At 37.7% G+C, this 21,837-nt stretch overlaps 1 protein-coding gene across 1 annotated transcript; it reads right to left on the bottom strand.

The window, feature by feature from the left end:
* Positions 1 to 792: 792 nt before the first annotated feature.
* Positions 793 to 21,837, bottom strand: LOC134136411 (transmembrane protein 68-like). The gene is made up of 7 exons (XM_062568220.1): positions 21,752 to 21,837; positions 17,106 to 17,436; positions 14,639 to 14,803; positions 7,330 to 7,523; positions 5,068 to 5,128; positions 3,087 to 3,226; positions 793 to 1,253 (listed from the first exon to the last, which is right to left on the bottom strand). Exons 2-7 carry the CDS (start codon positions 17,431 to 17,433, stop codon positions 1,149 to 1,151), a joined length of 993 nt encoding a protein of 330 aa, XP_062424204.1. The 5' UTR covers positions 17,434 to 17,436; positions 21,752 to 21,837; the 3' UTR covers positions 793 to 1,148.

Below are 21,837 nucleotides of genomic sequence, written 5' to 3'. Positions count from 1 at the left end.
TAGGCTTTAGTTCAAAAAAAAAATGCAATACACTATGGGAGCATAGAAGTCCATTCCTGCAACTCCTTCTGTTCATTCAATGGTTTTTATTCAAGGAAAGTACAAAGGTTTCCATCTCAAACCAATTTAGTAACTTATGTAAAAACTATGTTTGAAGAATGTGGATGTTTAGACTTAAAGAGTATTGGGGAATATTTACCCTGTTTTTCAAAAGAACTAGTTTTAAAAAAGAGTGCTAAAACTTGTGCTACTTCTCACATTTCTTTCATTCAAAGTAAAGCATTCTGAACTCATGGTACTAAATGGGACTTACTTTTCTATTTTTCAAAGTTCAAATACTTGGTTCATTTTGTCAAAGGAGAATTTGCAGATTCAGTAAGAAGTATACGGACAACACTTTCTGCTTGGGAGTAAATATTCAATATCATTCCACTTAGAAGAGTGAACCCTACTATACCCCACTATAGGGTTCCAATTCAGTGCTTCAGAGCGGTTTCTGAAACAAGTTTGCTTGGTTCACTACAGTTTTTTGCTCTAATCAACTTCCACTACTACAAACTCTTTCTGCGCATACAGAGTAAAACTTCCCAGGTTACTGGAAAGTACTTTCCATGTTTTACAGGTATAGCTGGAGGTTCCGCGCTGGAGGCTCACTGCTTCTGTCAGCAGTGTATTTTTCAGAAGCTCAAGAGGAACACCTAATGGAAGTTTTCATAAGAGCCATATGGTTTAACCTAGCCTGCAAAACCTAGTTCTAGTGATGACACTCCAGACAGTAGGACTCTAGTCAGAAGGTCTACCATTCAGGTTAAACAGCAACCACGAGGAGAAAAAAAAAAAAAAAAAAAAAAAAAGACATGAGATCATGAACATTAAGACTTGCTATGTCATTCTCATAAAAACATTTTCAAGGTAGGAATGTACTTGTGAAGAACTTTATGAATGATTATGAATGATTTAAAGATTTAAAGTTTGGGCTCCTGAGCTTGATATTGGACACGGGGAAGAGCAAAGAAAAGCATCATATATCACAAACTATACAGCAGTATCACTAGGACAGTATTTTAAACCTGTTATTAGAAGAGTTAATAAGTTATAAATATGACTTTAAGAACATTATAACTAAATAGCTGTTTATTCAGAGCACCTTAATCTTCTTTCTGTCGTGTCTGAAATCGTTCCATTAAAGCCCTAAATACATTTCCAGGTATTTTCTGATGTTTGTCTATTAGAGACTGTACTGCAGCTTTTGCCTGTAAGGAAGAAGACAAATTTTGGAAAAAATAAATATCATCTTTATATTGTTGGAACATGGAAACAATTTTGGGGTTATTTTTCATCTTTTCAAATATTGCAGAACTACTGCAGGACAAAAATACTGTTTTCATATTTTTGCCCACAGGATGCATTTGTGGGATCACTGCCAAGAAACGAACCAACAAACTTGTCTGTTTTGTCTCTAAGCTGCCTGGCAGCTGTGTCACTGTGCTTACAATCTCTACCAGTGATATGCAATAGTGAAATGATGATGCAGTAAACTAATGAAGAGACCTAGATCCACAAAGTGTGTTAGTGCCTGCGCACTGTAGCGTAACCCAGAAATTTCTGTCGATGCCTAGGTTTGCAACAATAACACCGGTTCCAGGTCCAAAGACTTCTACACGCACTCGGAAGCGGCACTGGAAACAGAGCTGTCTCCTGCTTAAGTCCATTTGGCTTTTACAAAGTAATAATCCCTGCATCCACATCCCCTAAAGGAAGAGGTCCAGTAAAGCATGCATAGATCACACTTAAAATATTGCATGTGACTGCAACATTCACTTTCAGTCAAAAACACAGAAGGCCAAGAAGTTAATAGCGGCCATTCTTATTATATAATAGCTCTATAGGGAACATTCAAATCCAGGGCAATATGCAAAGGACGTGCAGTAACCTTGCTATTGCATCTAGAGAAACAAACAAGTCAGTTTTTAAGGACAGACAGAACGGAGACCTATCTGCTTTCCATAAACCTCTGATCAGCATGTTCAGTTGAGAGGTAGTAAAAATGAGTTTTGGTACAAGCTCTCACTGTTTATATGAAAAAGACAGAAGTAAGCGAGAGTGGACATTAATGTAAGACTCCAAGCATGGCTGGATATCATTTAAACAGATGTTCTCTCTCAAAGGCCAACAGTTTAGAAGCTCTATCAGACTGAAGCCATGTGCAAACACCAATAGAAACACTCATTTTTCCACAAACGGGTCATAGGATAAATGCAAATAAACATTTTAAGATGTCCTTTTGCATAGATCTTATCAGAGTGTAAAAAGGTAACAAAAGACAACTGAACTAGTATCTGTACAGTCAAAAATAAAAAATTTCTTTCCTCTCATGTGAAGTTTTCACAATGTTAAAATCTATTTTTGAAAGCTTCACAAATGGTCATTTCAACTGCTGACTGCTTCATGACTTATAGGCTTTGTGTCTCTGAACTGTGAAAGCTATTCACAAACTAGAGCAACACAAAAACCTGACAATCCTCTCTATAAACCACCTCAGTCTGAAAAGGGAGAAGTATTCACAAGTAAATTTGTTCTGTGAGAAGCTAGAGGTTATAGAAATGGGAATAGATTGTGCAAAGCTGTGAAATGATTTGGCTTTATTTGTTTTATTGTACAGAACTCCACAGTTTGCAGCCACAGGTTGGCTAAATATGGAAGGTTTCGTTAGTATCTTTTTGAAAGGATTGAAAAAAACAGAATGCTTTCCCTGGGTGAAGTGACATTGACTTTCTTTACCAACCCAGAGCAGGTAATGGAGGTATTTTGACTGAACTTCTTCAGGCTCTAAAGCAAGTTGTTTCTCGGAGTAAATACAAGTACAGTATTGACATTAAAAGGCCTACCACCTTGGACACTATTTAGGAGGAACATTCAGAATTCAGTAAATCCAAAATTTATCATGATTCCACCAACTCTTGTAACAAGCTCCAAGGCAAAAACCAGTATCCTGACAAATATATTCCAGTGTTTTGTATTAAAAGTCAATATGTTAAATTATACATATACACACACACACAATATACACACTCACACACCCTTACCTTCATAGTTAGCTCCTCAGCAGTTACATTTGGTTCATATGGAATCGGATCTCCAATAAATGTACGAAGCTTGACTGGAAATCCACCATACATAGGAACTAATGGCAATCTGAGATGCTCATATAGTGACCTAAACATTTCTAACGTGAAAGAATTTAGGAGGAGGAAGGAGAGCAAGCACGAGCAAGGGAGGAGAGTGAGAGCAAGCAAGGGAGGAGAGCGAGAAAGGAGGAGAGAGATTAAGATTATTTTGTAAGTTTTTTTCTTTTTCCTAGTATGTTTTAAAATTGAAACTGGTTTGTCAGGTAATCCAGCCCCTGCTCCAGCTTCTTAAGCAATATGTCATCTCAAGTGCTATTCTACCCTTGACTTTCATTTAATAATAAAAAAAAATATTAAAGCTAATGTAAGACTTGTTTTACTTCAGTGGTATCTGTCCTCCAAAGAGGAGCTGCAAAGAGAAGAGCAGGAGAAAAATCCAGTAACTGCCTCTCTGGAAGGGAAGGCTACACAATACAGGTTACAGCTCAACTAATCTTATAGGTTAGTTTAAGAAACTAGCATTGCTGGAAGATTGTTCTGTTCAATCCTATCGAGATTATCCTGTATCTACCTAAAAGACAGTCATATTAAAATGGTAAACTTGCTCCTTCTGACCACACACTAGTTGCAGTGAAACACTACATAGGGAGGTGGGAGGGGGGGAGACAGATTATTTCAATCCATTCTAATCTTTCTCCCTCATGGCATTTCCTAAACATCTATCCCAAACAGCGCCAAAACACATTTCTCACAGGTGTTAATATCACCTCTCTCAATTTTAAATAAGAAATTCTTTCAACTGAGTGTTGGTATAAGAAAATCCTTACTGACTAGGACGTGATTTCTTCTGTATACAATCTGTAAGAACAAAGAATATTCCTAAACTATTCTAGCTGGAGTAATACCCCCAGCGATCAATAGCATGTTAGTTAAATCCCTCTAGTAACCCCTCTGTAGAATACAAGTAGCATAAATATTTTAGGCTTAAACTTCTAGTTTGGGAAGATACAGATTAGTTTGAGGCACTGCAAATCCTAGCACTTCTCCTGGACACAGCAACTGTTAATTGCCATTTATTTTTGTAGAACCTGAATGTGAATTATTCTGCCTGTCTACATTGACGCCTGGCCTTTCTCCATGTAGTGCATTGCTCCTAAGAGGAAGGAAGGAAGGAAGGGAACTGTTTTGCCCTAGAGTCCTCTGATGAAGATGATGATGCCACACTTGAGGCAGAATATGCTGTGTGGAAGAGACTGTTTTAGCCCTCTCTGCCAGATAGCAAGTTGAAGAATAAAAGAGACAAGTTTGACACTAGCAAATCAGCAGAGATGTCGACATCTAATTGTCCTTGGTGGACTTTTCAGGCTTATGCCCATCTATTAGCATGTTGGCTGGAATCCTCAAAGAGGTAAAGAAAGAGAAAGACAGCAGTCAAATGCAAGGTTTTGTGCCAAATAATAAACTATATATTATACATAAACTATTTCAATTTTAAGTACAGGTAGAGATGGAAGCACAGAGCTTTAAGAGGACATTTAAAGAAATTAGTTGTCAGCGGCATACCCTTATGTTTGCTTTGCTGCTTGCTTTGCTGCTTAACAGGCAGTAGAAAGCCTAGAGTTGGCCTAGCAGATACAAGCAGAAAACAACCAGTTGTCTGAATGTATTTGCCTTCATTCTGACTCATTTTTCCTTCTTTCTCCTACTCTGTGAAGACTCATTGATACGCAGAAGAGCATAACTTACAGGAGAAAATACCACATCTACTGTTGGCACTGAACTATACTAACACAAAACCATCTCATTTAACTCTACTAGAGAGTAAACCTCAAGAAACAAGTCTGTCAAATCTCAAATTTACATAGAGATTACTTCTACAGAAATAGGCTAAACACACATGGAAAAAATAAACTACAAAAAAAAATATAAAATATCTTACTTATTCCTCCTAATGTCCTAACGCCTTCTCGAACATTTTGTGTAAACATAGGAATGATGGGCTAGGAGGAAAAAAAAAAGGATAAGAATTTAATGAAGATAGTACTATCTACTAAAAAAAAAAAAAAATCTCACTTAAACCCAAAGGGCAAATTAATTTCAGAAGTGTCTGTCAGATAACGACATACAGAGAGAAAAATAAGAGTTCATAACTTCTAAAGCCAAAGCAATGAGGTTTCAGGCTAAAGAATAACATCAGCTGACAGAAAGTTACTGTTTCAGGAAGTCTATTTTCTTCAAACAGTGCAGGATTTTAGAACTTATGGAGCATTTAGGCTTCCTCTCATCTAACAGTATTTGTACTTTTGTGACTAAAGTGGTTAGTTAAACCCCTTGACTAGTTTGCAGTTATGCTCAAAGGAAAGCATTTACATGACTGGAACCCTAGACTTGACTGACTTGTCTCTCCTCTGTCAATTTTATTGCTTCACACATAATGTGTCATTGCATAATCTAATTTCAGCAGAAGAGTATTTGGAAGAGGGTTAATAGTTCAAGTTTTTATTGCCATCTTTGAAATTAAAAAGATCCTTCAAGATTTACAAGACCTGATGGGGGCTCTATTATATAATGTTTTTTAATATCAAATTATAATACATGCTCATTTTACACAGCAGCATCAGAAATATACAACTCTGCAAGGATTTTCAAACATCCAGATTCTTTCAAACTTTTCATAATGGCATGGAGATGAGTTAGTAAACTCTTTTCATACAGTTAATAACAAATCTATTTAAAAAAAAAAGTCTGCAAATAATCCAATGTAACTATAGAGAACAAAAAGAAGTGCAGTAGCCTAAACTGAATGGTAATATATATCTATATTCTAGACCATCTTCTTTGGAACATACTACTTTTTACATATAGGTACTGCTAGAGATTTCTGCATATACCAAGTTTGTCTATATGACAAAACACATCAAAAAATTCTAGCAAACTGCTGAAACAAAACAACTTCAAGAAGCTGAAGGTCCCAATATTGCTATTTTAGGCACGTTTTCCTTTCCTGGAGGAGTTACAATTAAAAGTGATTTAAAGTTAATCTTTAACCTATACAAAGTTATTTTCTTTGCTTTCACTCTACCTCTAACACTGTTCCTGTTCTACTGCATCCCTCAATTATGGATAAGAGTGCAAAGGGAAGTGAATATACATTCAAACGAAGTAACTAAAACAACCATAGCTGAATCCCAAGGATATTGTAATAGCATATGAAAGGCCATACTAATAAAATCTAAATCTGTTGAAAATATCTGTTTAAACTGCATTACTTTCCTCCTAAACAAAGTATCACACACATACATTTGGATCTTAAACCTATTCTATTCGTGTATAAAATCCAAAGTTTTATCTATTGTTCAACAGACTGGCTAAGCATAAAACTCTTGATGTGATACTTCCTTCCCTGGTACTTCCCACCCAGACTTTTTTTTATTTTTTTTTAACTGAGGCATACATAGACCTGTGGGCTTATGTACACACCTTCCAAGAACAAATACAGAACAAGAGGGCCTCTGGTCTGAAAGGAGTGCCAAAATAGTTATAATTCAAACATATCACACACATAGATGCCTTGTTCCATTGGTCACCTATAAGTAATTATGCTTGGTCAGCAGGCAGATAATGTTATGTATTAGACAGAACTGAAGAGAAATTGTTCACACTAGTCAATGGCATCTCCTGCTGCTGCTGTACATATAACCTAGAGGTCCCTCATTATCACTATAAAAATGCCAATACAGTATATAGTGACAGTGATTCTAGTATGAGTACAACTGCACAGAGTACCGGTCTGCTGAGTCTCAGGGCATACCTCAGCAACAGTGGGAACATAACTACTGATGTATGCCTGCTTTGCAATCATTCTGGTCAGATGTTGTGCCTTTACAACCCTGAGCAGGTATATGCAGAGCAGCACAACCTTATAATGCAGAAACTGTCCTAGATTTCATCTCTCATTAAGATTTCCTAATTTTCCGGATTTTTCGATCATAATATTCTTAGCTGACTCCAAAACCTTCTTATCAGAAGGGAGAAAAAGAATCTTGAAATTTAGTTACAAGAGCAAGCAGAGCATATTCATGACACTCAGGAATGTAACACCAAAATATTTGATAATCAGAACAGCTTCCTTGGAAAAAAGTATTAATAAGCTGGCATTTTTGCTAAGCTTTGCTTCTCTTCTGTGATCTGTCACACTTACCACTTTTGCATCAATGGCCACCTGAGCAAAGCCCTTTCGATTACCCCACATAATAACATATGTTTCATCACTGAAGAGTGCTTCTCGAACTCCACCTGGGGAAATGGCTACCAGCTGGCCCTTCTTCAGAGCATTGACACATTCTTCTTTTGGTCCATGCATAACTCCAAGTACATCAAGTAATAGCTTAAAACCTGTGGGATAAGGTAACATTAATTTGAAAAATATTAATTCACATTGAGTACATGTTCCCAAAACCGAACACAATGGCTAAAACTTGTCTAATAACATATTTCCCCTAATCACAAATATTTCTGGAGGTGCTGAAGCATTAAGCCTTGCTTGTAAATTTTCATCTACCAAGTTGAAAATTTGTATTTTTCAGTGGCTTTTGTCACAGCAAAGTCAGATACTATCTCATAGTCATGACTAAACTAGGAAAAAAAGGTGAGCATTCAGTGCTATCTTTACTATATCCTTTCAAAGGAGTTATTTTTGCTCTAGGGCACTGTTTCTTTACCCAAGCTCTACTTTTCAGATGTGGCATAGTCCTAGTAAAGTCCAGTAACAAAACAGACCACCAATTGCTGTGTTTTTCCCCCAGCTTTGGCAAACAAAGGACAATAGGTACAAAAGAGGAATAAAATGTAACATTCTCCATGTTCCATATCACTGCAGGTATTAACTCCACAGTTCAGTCTGTAAGTACACTGATGACCTTTCACTACAAAGACCAGTCTACATATATTCATCTCATGTTCAGATTTTTCCATCTACTGCTGAAGTATTTAAACATAAAATTACATAAACCCTTCATGCCATCTTGAATTTGAAATGTCATTCTGACCTTGCTTTTCAATAACAGAAAAATATCAGAAATTGTTTACAGGTGTCCAATGGAAACATTCCTGTGCAATTCAGACAACTAGCTAAATGTGAAGGAACATAACTACCATCAACCTCATTTTTCAGAAACTGTCCATCATGTTCACTTGGTTCAATATATTTTAAATTCACTTAGCTTTTATGAATACCAAATACTGAAATGGAAAATTCAGATGACTGAGCAGTATGGGAAAGATTACTTATTTCTTGAAGTTTCCCTTGTGGCAAACTTAACCAGACCAACCACATAAAAGAATAAAGAATTGCTCTAGTCAGGTTTATCCCTGAATAAAAATCTTCATTTTTTAATCTCAGGTTAACAAATGAATATTTGTTACCATAAACACAAACTTCTTACATATACACATAAACTGAAGAGGAGTATACATACTTAATAAGACAGAGTTCTGTCTTGACTGACAACCTATATAAATTAAGGACTTGGGAAGGAGAGCATGAGTCAGCACATCATTAGTTTATTCTTAGCTGAATTCTTATCTCCAACTAGTTTTAGTTTTTGGTATGAATAATAATTATTCCTGATTTATATCTCTATACAGCCAGAATCTATCTACAAACTTGACAACAGAACACAAGCTCTGTTACAGCTGAGTTTCATCCAATTCTGTGAGGTCTTGCACTGCCTAATCTCTCACACTGCAGGTAACACTAGCAGTCTTCACCTAGCATTTACCTAGCATACACTAGCATTTGAACAGAAGACTCTCAAGCAGTTTTCTTAAAACCATTTCAGTTATTTCAGATGCTTTGTTCATGGGATTTTATATGATTTAACATTCCCAAACTAGTTAAAGCTCTTTGAAATGTACACGGCATTACCAAACTGCCGGTCTCTAAGCTCCTTCCTGTCAGTGAGGAGAGGGGAATTATGAAACATTAATGAGAAAGGTAGACCCAAACAGGAAGGAGGCTCCAAGGAAGCAGCAGGCATGAAAATAGTTTTCCTTTCTGCAGTGGGCATACCACAGTAGTAGGAAATGACACAGCAACTCCACGGAAGTCTCTCCAGCTCATAGGTCAGAAAACAAGAAGAAAAAACAGGCAGAATAAATGCAATACTTTGCAATAGGGAATAGGGGTGGTGGAGTTTCAAGCTGGTTCTCTCAAGTCTTCTCAGTCATACTTCCCTCTTGACTTTAATTATGATCTTTATATACTGAGCTGTGACTCATACCCTGACCAACAGATTCTACATTAACATTAACATCTTTGCTCCAAGAGTAAAGTTAGGGCAAGAGAGAGAGGAATTAATGCAGTGTCCCTGAGGCCTCCCACCATACTTTAGGGACAGGGTAAAGGTCATCACAGAGTGAGAAAGAGCAGTGGGGTAGCACTCTGTGGTAGCATGCAAGTGATCAGTAAATCTGTTTTTCTACTTTACACAACAACACTTCCCCAAAAAAGTATTTTAAGCAAGGTTTTTTGCCTTTCCAGAACATGAAAAGATGCTGATTTTTCCAAATACAAAGTAATCTAAATTTAATTTTACTCCACAGTTCAGCTTGGACTCTGCCCTAGCATCCCAACACTCTTCTCCCATTCCCCCAACACATTATTCCATCACAAATACTTGAAAACTCTTTGGAAAATAACCTGAAACCTATTTAACACTTATCTCAATAGTTTCTATGCATTATTACCTGTCTCTAATCCAGTCCCAGTGACCACTTTAATACAGGAATTGTCATCAACCTGCTATGGGGATGGCAAGAAGGTCCCTCTCTTTTTTCTACTGATGAGCTTTAGGACTACAGAGAAGAATCGTTCAGATCACTGAATACAACCTTCTGCAACTGTAGATACCAATGCAGGGATATCTACAAAACATCTAGTCCACAGGCCACTTTACAAAACCTTGTTTATATAACAGACAAGAAGCCACAGCTCCCTTCCTCTGGGACGTTACAGAGTAAGGACCATCTCAGATCTCTAAAATAGCAGGAAACTTTTAAAGGGAGCACCTAGATAATTCTAAGAAGCAGATCATGTCCCATATTACTGGCAGGGTGACAGAGAAGAATAACATCTCCATCCTCACTGCACTCTTTGGGAAAAGTTCTTAATTCAATCTTGGAGAAATAAATTAAATCTTGGGCATTACACAACTGAGACTCCACAGACCACAAAAGCACTAGCAGTTTCTTTTCTGTGACCTAGCTTCAGTATAAATAAATTAAAATCAAATACAATAAATAAAATAAAGACCTAAGACCGTATTTCACATCTTTTCTGCCTCTCAAAGGTGAGCAACAAAAGCATAGTATTGATAGAACATTATTACAACACTACTGATACAATGCCCAATGCAGAGGTTGCAATAAGACTGCATACTGGTCATTTATATCATAGATCTGAATCTCAGAAATCATTCCTCACAGCTATTCATAATAGATTCACAAATCATAAAAAGGATCATTAAATCATCTAAATCAAATGTATTTAAGAGTCCATAGCTTTCTCTTCCCTCCTCCCCATTTCCTCTGCACTGAGCCAATTAACTTCAGGTTAATTAAAGCATCTTCTAGAAAGGCATTCAATTTAATTTAAAGACTTAATCAAGATCAGGCAGTTTTGGATCAGGCAAGCTAAAAACGATAGCAACCTTTCTGGTTTGATTCACAAATGCAGCTCCTTCCATCCAGTCACAGATTACTGTGCAGATTTCAAAACATGATCAGAAAGGATATCTGGGCTCCTTGGGCTCATCTTTCCTGCACAGCCTTACTCATTCACAGAATCTGAGAAAAATCTGGATAGGGAGGGATCTCTGAAGGTCATCTAGTCCAACCTTCCACTAAAAGTGGGTCCATCTAGATCAGGCTGCACTCAACCTTGATTTGAAAATCTTCAAGGACAGAGATTTCTCAGTTTTTCTGGGCAACCATGTGGGCGTCTGATCACCCTCATTGCAAAAATACTTCTCCATATGCCTAATCAGAACATCCTGCATTGCAACTTGCCTCTGTTGCTTCTCATTCTCACCTCTATGCACCTTTAAGAGAGTCTGACCGTCTTGCACCCTCTATTATGTAGCTGAAGAGGGCAAAATACCTCTCCCAAGCCTTCTCAGATACAGACTGAACAAATGCAGTTCTCTCTGTCTCTCCTTATACACTGTGCACCAACCCTCTATCACCGTGGTGGCCCTCAACTAAACCCAGTTCTCCAAGATGTGTTTTCACAGTTGCCACATAATGGGGAAGAATCTCACTGCACAACCTGCTGGCTACACATGCTAATAAAGGCAGTTATTTTCTTTGCTGTAAGGGCACACTGCTGACACACACTTAACTTGTCCACGAGAACGTCCAGGTCCTTTTCTGCAAACCACTTTCTACTCACTGTCCCATCACTACTGTTGTGCGGGATTATTCCATCCCAGATGCACTGGCTTTTGCTGAACTCCATGACATTTTTCAGTCCATCCCTGTGAAATCATTCTGAATATCAGCTCTGATCCCCTGTGCATCAACTGCTCCTCCAATTCAATATCATCAATGAACTTTGCTAAGAGCACACTCCAACCCATCATCCAGATAATCACTAAAAATACTAAACAGTACTAGCCCCAGTATCAATCCCTAAGCCATATCATTAGTAACAGTCTGCCAGTTAGATTCTGTATGCTGAACCAAATTGTTTGACACCAGCCACCCAGTAAGATGTCTCTGCAATTCTAATAAACTATATAAACTCATACCACAACATCCAGAGTCCTATTTTAAAGAAGAAATTGAGAAAAACAGAATAATACTATTTTTGATACAGAACTGCACATATATATATATAGATAATATATATATTATATATTATCTAAATCTAAATTATAAAATAGGTTACATTAGTCAAGAGTATAAAAGATCTGAAAATCAATTGACAAATATTTATCTGCTGGCAAGGGCAGTTGTAGAGACAAAAAAAACAAGCTTTTATCACTGTGAAAAAGTTCTGCTTTCATGGAATAAGGCTGAAATGAAGCTATATTGGCTAAAGAACAGTTTTGTGATGAGTTGTTTCCACTAAAAGCATTGCTGATATTGTGTATCAGTGCACTACAGAACACTCCTTCTGTAAATTCACAAAATGAATTATGAGGTTGTTATTCCAACTTACTCCAATTGAACTTGGGAGAAGGACTGGGTATCAATGTATTTTGGAAATTCAAAAAAAACCTCACCCTCAAAAACAAACAAAAAAATCCATGTAACTAATATGACCATCAGCTGTGTTTTTTGCTGGGCTGTCCAGCCAAAATCTTATCCCTAAATATGATATTCTAGATGATATTATTCATCTTCCTCATGCTTTACCATAATGTGAATTTAAAATTTGAAATTGTCTCCTCAACACTTTTTCCCCAGCTTGTAAACATGGGCATCTTTTATGTTCCCTTCCCCAGACAACATCAAGAACACCATTATTTCAGAAGTTCAAACTATGCATCATTTGCTGTAATTTACAAGTTCACAAAATATATTTAAGAAAAATGCAACTCTGAGCAATATTTAAAAAATAAAATAAAAAAGAAAATGTTATAAGGGACATATTCAGTGAAATCAACACTGTAAGAGAATCTGAGCCTTAAACATTTCAGCAATACAAGATGTTCCTAAGTTAGACACTTAATTTAATTGACTGATCTCCTTAGACTCCCTCTGTATTCAACAAGAAGGCAACTCAGAATGCCTGAAGCAATTTTCTACCATGAATAGCCCTTTAAATGTCTATTTTCTTTTAAAGTTTTTTAGAGGGACAGCTATATAGACTGGCAGTTTAGTACAGCCCTGGACTTCTGTTTCTCACATAATCTTCCACTGGTAATCATTTTTAAAAGGAAACAGATGAAATTCCATGATTGCAAATACCATGCTCAAAAGATAAACAAGAAGAAATAAGCTAACACTCTTCCAGCATTGTGAACCTTGATGTACTGTGTATAGGTGGTTCTCCATTTATTTCAGTCTGTTTCCTTAAGGAAACAGAATGTCATGCAGACATGCTGTGACTGTCTTTCCAGCTGGTTTATACCCCCTGAGCCTGATCTTGATCAATTCTAACAGCAGGATCACAAAACAAAACCTTGAGATCTTGTGAAAAACTGCTGGCTCAATGGGATAGTAAGGGGGGAGGGAAGTAAAATGACTGCTTCCCGGTGATGGAGAAGCAGCTAGAATACAGCCTTCGTCTTGTTCTGAGGCAGCATGTCTGATCAACAGATGTAATCAAACAAGTAGAAAGCATGGGATGAAATTTTAAGTACCTCAGAGATTGTTTGGGGGAACTATGGGAAAGACTGTGAGCAATGCACAGAGGGAAGAGAAGCTGGCAAACTACAGGGGAGAGAAGGAGACATACATGAATGTATGAATATAATGCAGTTTGAAACAGCCTGTTTTCTGCGCATACTTTTTAAAACAAAAATTTTTAGGCTATGATACCATAAAAATAATGACGGTTGACAGAGGCAACTAAAGGTTATTTTCCCTGAACTGTGCTGCTCAATAACAATAAAGATATCAGAACTGCTGTACTGAAAGAACAGGAAATGAGGAAATGACCACCTCATGTTCCACCACCTATAACATACATGCGATTTTGCAATTCTGGACATACTAAATTACACTCAACTTTGGGATGTTTGAGCTCTTTGAGCACTTGAAATTACGCTGTATGCAAGAGACAGAAGACAGACATTCACACAAAAGTTTCTTCTTTTAACCAAAAGAAGTTGGGTCTACACAGATATCTGCACTTAGGTATATAATATAACTAGTACAAAAACTAATCAAGCAATCAGCTGCGTATTTGGCTGTCCTAGTGCTCTAGGAAGATAGCAAGACGTTTAAAATTCGCACAAATTTGTTGGACACTTCTACGGCTTTCTTCCAGGAAACTCCATCCTCTCCAGCCCTGCCTTCTTGGGGGCAGGCTCCGTTGTCCACCATACTCATCTGGGTAGCATATGTAAAGCCATCCTCACCCCAAACTAATAACTCCAATTTTAAGGCCAGTGATTCCAAACAGTATATTTCTTAATCAGGTTACATCACATATTCTGCCTACATTAATAAATGGAGAAAATATTTTATTGAATTCTCAACTACTAATAGGGACATTTGTTTCCTCCCATTATTTCCTTTCCTTTGTTTCTAAAGGCTCTAAAAGCAGTGACAGGTGCTGCTCAGCCAGGAATACAACCTACCCTTGCATGGCCCAGTTGCATAAGATCATCCCTCTTTGTAAAGAATGTGTTAGAGATAGCTCTTCCCCAAAGGTCTTTAAATAAATTTGTCTGAATATATGTTCTAAGAGTAGTAGCCCTGTGGCACAAATTCTATTATTTATATTATATAAAGAAATTATTTGAGTTCTCAAACTCATTGGTTAAAATGAAGAGACTTACCTGGTAATTTAAAGACGAAATGATCAGCTACTACATGGCAGGTTCTCTTCTGTAGTATAAGAAGTTTAGCCATGAAATAGATATAGTCAACAGGAGTTGCTCCATGATAAAACACAATAAGTCCTGCTCCTTCTGGAATATTTTCTATACCATGAAGCTCATAACCTGTTAGGATTAAAAGGCATAAAGGATGTCAAAGTCTTCTATAATTCTATTCCAAAGAAAATAACTTGAATCAAATTGGCAAGGTGAAAGCAACAGCTATTGACAAGTGGTAGAACAATTGATGGCTGCTTAAGTAAAGAGCTTACTTGTAGCATTTACTACCTTGCTTGCATAGGAAAGAAAAAGTTCATGTAAAACAGAAGAGCTATATTTAGAGGGGAAAAAAAAGAACAGCAATAAAATAGCCTCATTGTCTTGAACTGCTGGATAATTTTACCCTATTGTTTCATTTCAGTACCTTCAGGGCTGTAGAAGTCCTCTGAATCAATCATTCAAAAGAAATCAAAATAAGGATTGGATAGGCAGTGAAACAACTCTTTCCAGCTATTATCTGTGTTTCAAAGTCAGTTCACTGCCAGGAGTAACTGTTTAAGAAGGTCTGATGTGACAACATCCATTTAAGTGTCTCCTTTTATTCCAGAGAATGAACCTCTTTTTTGTTATTTCTTTCAGGGAATACACTTGCACCCTTTTTCCACCAGTAAACTGAACGCTATCTGGGGCTTAAATTAGTTTAATTGAAAGATGACATAAACACACATACAAGTTTCTAAGGGAACGTACATTTCCAATTAAGTTTGCAATGCAGAATATATCCAGTTAACATAAAATAACTGACTCATTTAGAATATATTCAGTTAACATAGAGTAGCTTTGTTACAGTATCCTTTTCTATTCACTATTGCTTCTTCTGAAGTTACCAGGTCTGCATTTCTTATTTCACCAATTCTTTAATTCTCTCTGTACTCTTGCCTCTTCTCCCACTAGCTATATTACTTTCTACACTTCTGGTTCTGCAACATAGTACACGAATATAAGTACCTACCATCTGTACCATCAAAAGCGACCACTAACTGTGCTGCATGGCAACTGAAAATAAGCAGAACAATATCTAGTACGTGAAAAATACATATAAAGATATAGGTATCATGCATCAACTTTTCTTTTTTTCCAGTGCTGGGAGATTTCAGGATTTTCAGTCTTCCTGCAATATGTCAATTAATCTAGTGAGGGGGGAAAAAAGAAAAACCTCAAAACATTTCACTCTGAGGTAAGAGAAGCATATACAGAACATGGGAAGCAGCAAACATGTCAGGGCAGAAAAAATTCACAGCAGTAAATGAGGGTCTGGATGAGAATCTTTCCTGCGCAAATAAAAAGTTAGACTTCATAAAAAGAAAAAGTTACTTGGGACGAGAAGAGCCATGGCCTTAAAAATCATTTTCCTGTTGGGGGGGGGAGTCAATAACTTTTTATTATGAAGTGAGCATTTTAAGCTCTTTGGTATTAGCTGTTGATTTTGATCTAGTATACTTTCATAGATTTGAAAGTTACATCTTAGCCTTACAAAGCCTATCTGATACAGCCGCTGCACCATCTGGTTATCAATGCGTTGAAAACCACTTCCTTTTGACTGGAGAACAAATAGAGATGATTTTCAAGAAGGATTTGTTCTATATGTAAATTGCTCTTAAACATCTTTTTCTCCTTTAGCTGCATCTAGACTGAATGGTTCTGAAAGAGGCTTATGATTTCTTTAGAAAGAAAAGCCAAATCATTTATTATGTCTGTCTTTATAGAAGAAATAATAGTAGAGGGACAGGGAACAGATCCCTTAGTTTTGACATTCTTCTACTGAAGAAAGTAGTTGTCAAAAATACATAGACGGAAATAAAATAAGAACATAGGCTCCAAAGGTACAAGTAACAGTTTTGGCCTCTAAAGTCACCAGCAGCAACTGCTGCAACTAATGACTGAACTGACATTAAACATTCATATACTCACTCTGAACAAACAATAGAAAGCCTTTTTAATTTGGTCCATTTTGTTTAGCTTGCTAAAGAATTCTTGGAGTTTAGTGAATTGGACTAATTTTTAAGACAGATATACTTCAAGATGCTATTCCAGATACTCCTGGAACAAGAAAATTCAGCAACAAAGTGAACAAGAAAAAAGAATTTTAAACAGTAAACAAAGTTTTGCAAACATTCAGTTGAATAAAGATCTCATTTTGTACCGGCAAATATATTTTTTCTCCCAAGAAATTTCTCCCAGAATGACTGAAGAATCAGCAATTTTATTAAAAAAAAAAAAAAAAAAGAAAGAAAATAAAAAGAAAAAAGAATTGGTCAGAATTTCAAATCTCATGCAGCAGAAATAACATGTCTATTGATAAGCCTGAAAGATAAACCCAGGAATAAGAGCTACAACACTTTCTAATGAAAATTCAGATCTTGCTTACCATGCCATATTCTTGCATGTCCATCCCATAGTGTAGCTAACATTTGTTTTGCACCATCCCAAAAATCATTGGAATAAGCTTCCTTTAATTCATTCTTCCTTTTATAAATATGAACAAAGATAGCAGAAATGTAGATGAAGAGAAGAACAACTCCCGGAAGAAGAAAAACTATTATAAGTGGAAAAAACACCCATAAAAGGTAGACCGCATAACTCAGATAGTCTTCAATATGCTCCACGCCAGTCCATTCTTTCAGTAAGTAAGCCAGGCAGGTAAAGTAGGACATAGGTATCTGTCCTGCAGTACAGGATTCATTTCTATCTATCATCTCCTGTTTAATTAAAAAAAAAATCCAATTAATTCCTCAGAAAAGGAGACATAAACCTGCCTACTGTTTAATCACATTAAAAAAAAACTCTTTGACACATTTCATTCATACACCATTAGAGTTCATCTCAGCAGCCCCTACTATAGTAAAACTGTTATTCACGTTTTTCAATCCTTTTCTGTTGTATACTAGAAATGCTGCCAATTCTAACTTGAAAAAAGTGTGTGATAGTTTAATCTAAGATTTTTATCTCATTAAAAACTATCTTACAAAAAGCAAGAATACTTATGCAGTTTTTTGTACCTTAAATTTTCAAAAAGTTGTACTGACTAGTTGGCTATTAGTCTAATTTATTGTTTCACACAATATTCAGAACATTAAAAACCTTCTCCCAAGCATTTACTGCAACAGAAAACACCATAATCTCAAATCCAGTGCTATAAAAATCTACTGAACGCTTCCACTAACAACAAGCAAATGATGACTCAGAAAGATGGTCTCAAGCAGGTCTCACCCATGTAGGGACCTTAAACTGTATCTGGAAATTCACAGACAGTAAAATGCAAGTTTCATAGCACAACAGAAATGAAAGCAAAAAGAGAGGAACAAAAGATCACAAAAATTCCTTCAAAAATGTTATTTATTGTTTTTATTTTATCTATGTAAAAGACACTTTCTCCTCTCACCTCAGTTTCTAAAAAGCTTCAGAGTTTCATCTCTCTGGACTGATATCCCAGGTTTTCTACAATTTTGGAGCAACTTTTTCTTAGATTTTTACAATCAGGAGGAAAATCTGCTATTCATTTAACAAGCACTGAACAAGCTATATGTTTGTGCATCTATGTTAAGAATTCTAGGACAAAAAAAAGTAGTATTTTGAAAAAGTACTTTTATTCTAGTCTAGAAAAGTTTTAGCCAAGCCTCAAGCAACGATTAGTAGGGCCCAGGTGGGAAAATATTTCACAATTATAATATATGCACAGAGAGGGAAAGAGATGGATTAAGAACAACCACATTTGGGCACTTTTTTATTATTATTATTAAAAAGTGACTTACAGCATGACTGCAGAGTTCCTAGGCCTATGGAGACATACGCCTATTACTCCTTTACTCTTGCTCTGTTTTCACAAGCAAGAAGTGACTGAAATTCAGCAGATAATTTTGCTAATGCAAACAGAACCCTAATGACAACAAGAATTAGGAGGCAGCCTAATTTTACTCATCATTTGCTCTAAGAAGTTGAAGTACATAGAGCAGAAGTCATCCAACTTATTTCTCAATTTTTCTTGCCATCTTGATATAGCACAGATTTTCCTTTCCTTCTGTTGAAATCTTCCTTTACCTACATTGCTCAAGATAGCTCCTTTTAATGAGAAGAAACCTGATCTTCTGACAAGGACATCACTCCCAGGATCCGAGCCCTCTAATCCAGGCTTAAACTTTTGTTCTTCAGAATGTTCTTGAGCAGAGTGTTCTTGAGTGTTATACAAAGAGCCAATGGTTTTATCTTCACTGATCTATAAACACATGGCTTTAATGATATGCTCTTCATGGATTTCCTGTGTGCACACGTGTGCATGTTTTCCTAAGCATGTGAGAGTCGGGGCAGAGGGTGAAATAGAGAGAAAGGAGGGGAGAGAAAGGGTACAAGAGACAGAGAACAAGAGAAAGTATTTTCTCATTCTAGTTTTCGAAGCTGAACTCCAGAATCTGTCAGGCAGCAAACACCCACTGCTAGGACAGGAAACACAATTTGTGAGACCAAACAAGATTTAGGATTCAAAGCTATAATATTTATCAGATCGTTACGCCTGGACGTCTCCAGTGGTTCTACCTGCTAACTAGAGACCAATATATAGCATGAGTTACAGCACAGAAATATATTTTAAAATCCTGAGGTGACTATATAACTTTGAAGATTACTTGAAGTTACACCCTACCTCCTATTACATTTTTAATTGCTTATGACTTTTTCAAAATCCCAAATTCACATCCAATACATTTACAGTCCTGTCCACATGTGGTAGCCTTGCAAAATACTACTTGTCCTTTTAATGTTAGATGTCCTTTTAATGTTAGATGCAATATCTCAAATGCAATTGTCACTCTTGTAAGTTTACTTGCATACTTATGCATTAACCTATAATATTAATTAAAATCTGCCATCTTCTTTACTGCCAACTCCAGAGGTAACATCTACAGCACTGCCTTCCTACCCCTCCAGGCCCCTGTTCCAGTGCTTGATTACTCTCACAGTGAAACTGTTTATTTTATTCTAGTTAGAATTTCCCTTATTGCAATTTGTGTCTGTTGCTTCTTGTCCCGTTGCTGTGCACCCCTTAGAAAAGCCTAACGCCACTCTCTCTATAACCACTTGTGATGAGCCAGCAGCAAGATTCCCTTTAAGCCTTCTTTTCTCCAAGCTAAACAATCTCCACTCCCTCAGCCCTGGCACAGACACCATGGGCTCCAGCCACCTAACACTGGCTGCCCTCCGCTGGGCTCCTTCCAATTTGGTAATATCTTTCTTCTACTGAAAGGCTGGAAACTAAACATAGCACTGCAGATGTGGTCTCACGAGTACTGCGTAAAGAGAAGCAATCACTTCCTTGATCTAACGGCAATGGCCCTGCTAATGTAGCCCAGCATGCAGATAACCATCCTCAGTGTTGACTTACTTCAACTTACTATCCTGCACTAACTACACCACAGATACAGACTGTAGGAGACCTTTATTTTTGGTCTGCTTGTAACAAGCCCAGCATTTTTTCTGATCTCCTACGGCAGGCCAACAAGAATACTCCATATCCAAATGTAAAAATGTAATTTATAGTAGAGACAAATATAGTAACCTACCAAATGTAACAGCAGTGAAGAAGAGAAGACAGATAGTCTCCACAGTCAAAGCACAGACTTGCTATAACTAAGTAAAGGCCCATAGTTAATATGCACTACTAATAGATAGTTATCTTTCTGTCCATTTTACAGTTGTCTACTATATGACAGTACAGTTAAAAGTTACAAGAAACACCAGCGATGTCTCTTTGACTAGAGCCTTGTTCAAGCAAAAAACAAAAGGGAGACTATCTTGTCCTTCTTGCTATTCAGTGCTGTTCTGATATCTGTCACCACGCAAGCCTAAAAATTAAGATAGGAGTGCAGTACTCCTGAATCTCAACTTTAGTCATTTTACAGGCAGAATCCCTCTGAAATATGATCATATCTTTAAATCACTTTTTTTCACAGGCATCAGTAGCACATTTCCTTTCATGTAGTTTGAGCTAAATATTTTTAATCTCAATTCTAGCTTCCTAGCAGAGCAGTCTACAGAGATTTGCACTAGAGAAAAAAGATGCAGTTTCACATTTGATTAATGATAGTGCCCATGGATTTATATTCCAGCCTTGAGCTTTATGTTGATATTGAAGGAATAGGAAAAAAAACACTAACATAAAATTTCCTTCATGGATTCCTAGCACGTGAGCCGTAGAAGTCCTTACATAAACTAGTAGAGAGCTTTTCAGCTGTAGTCTGCAGACACCAAGATACTTGCGATACTACTGAACATGCTACAAGAAGCAATTATGGAGAGCAATGTATACTGCTGGTAACCGTACACATGATTTGATCATGATTTTATATGAAATGTTTGAGTGGAACAGGAAAAAAAATATCCAACATCTCCAGTTAGAAAGATACTGAAAAACAACTGTTACAACACGCTCCCGCCAACAGAAACACGTAGGAGAGCCCAATAAAACTGCTAACAGCACCTGCAACCTCACCTAATTAGAAGGCCCTAAAGTTCATGGGGTTTATTGTTCTCGTTTCCCAACAAGACCTAGCTTGCTCCCGGCTTCCCGGACAGCAGCACGGTAACCCCCTCTGTGGGAGGCTGGAGGAGAACCAAGGGTTTGGGTTTTGGTTAGGTTTTTTTTTTTTTTTTTTTTTTTTTTTTTTTTTTTTCCTTAAAAGAAGGTAAGCCAACCCAGTTCAGCTCCAGGGAGGCACTTGTCGCCCGCCCCGTCCCCCCCGCGCTCGCCGCGCTGCCGGGGAAGCCGTGCCGTGCCGTGCCGGGGCGGCGGCGGCCACCTCGCAGGGCGGCCCCGAGCCCGCGGCCGCGGCGCGACGAACCGGCGCGTCCCAAAACCTCGGGCGCCCCCAGAGCTCGGCCCGCGGCACCGAGACCGCCGCGCGCCGCGGGGGCTTTTCGCTCCGGGCGGCCAACGGCCGGCGGCGCCCCGCTCTCGGCTAGCGCGGAGCGGAGCGGAGCGGAGGGAGCGCCCCCTCCCCCACCCTGCGCCCCCCGCCCGCTCACCTTCCCCTCGCCGCTCCGGCTCCGGCTCCAGCCCCGCGTCCCTCCTCGGGCCTGGTTTTACTTCTACGCCCGCCGCCCCCGCGGAG

This window comes from Rhea pennata, chromosome 2, assembly GCF_028389875.1.
Source record: "Rhea pennata isolate bPtePen1 chromosome 2, bPtePen1.pri, whole genome shotgun sequence".
In the NCBI taxonomy this organism is placed as follows: Eukaryota; Metazoa; Chordata; class Aves; order Rheiformes; family Rheidae; genus Rhea; species Rhea pennata.
This window is presented reverse-complemented; position numbering and strand designations above follow the sequence as displayed.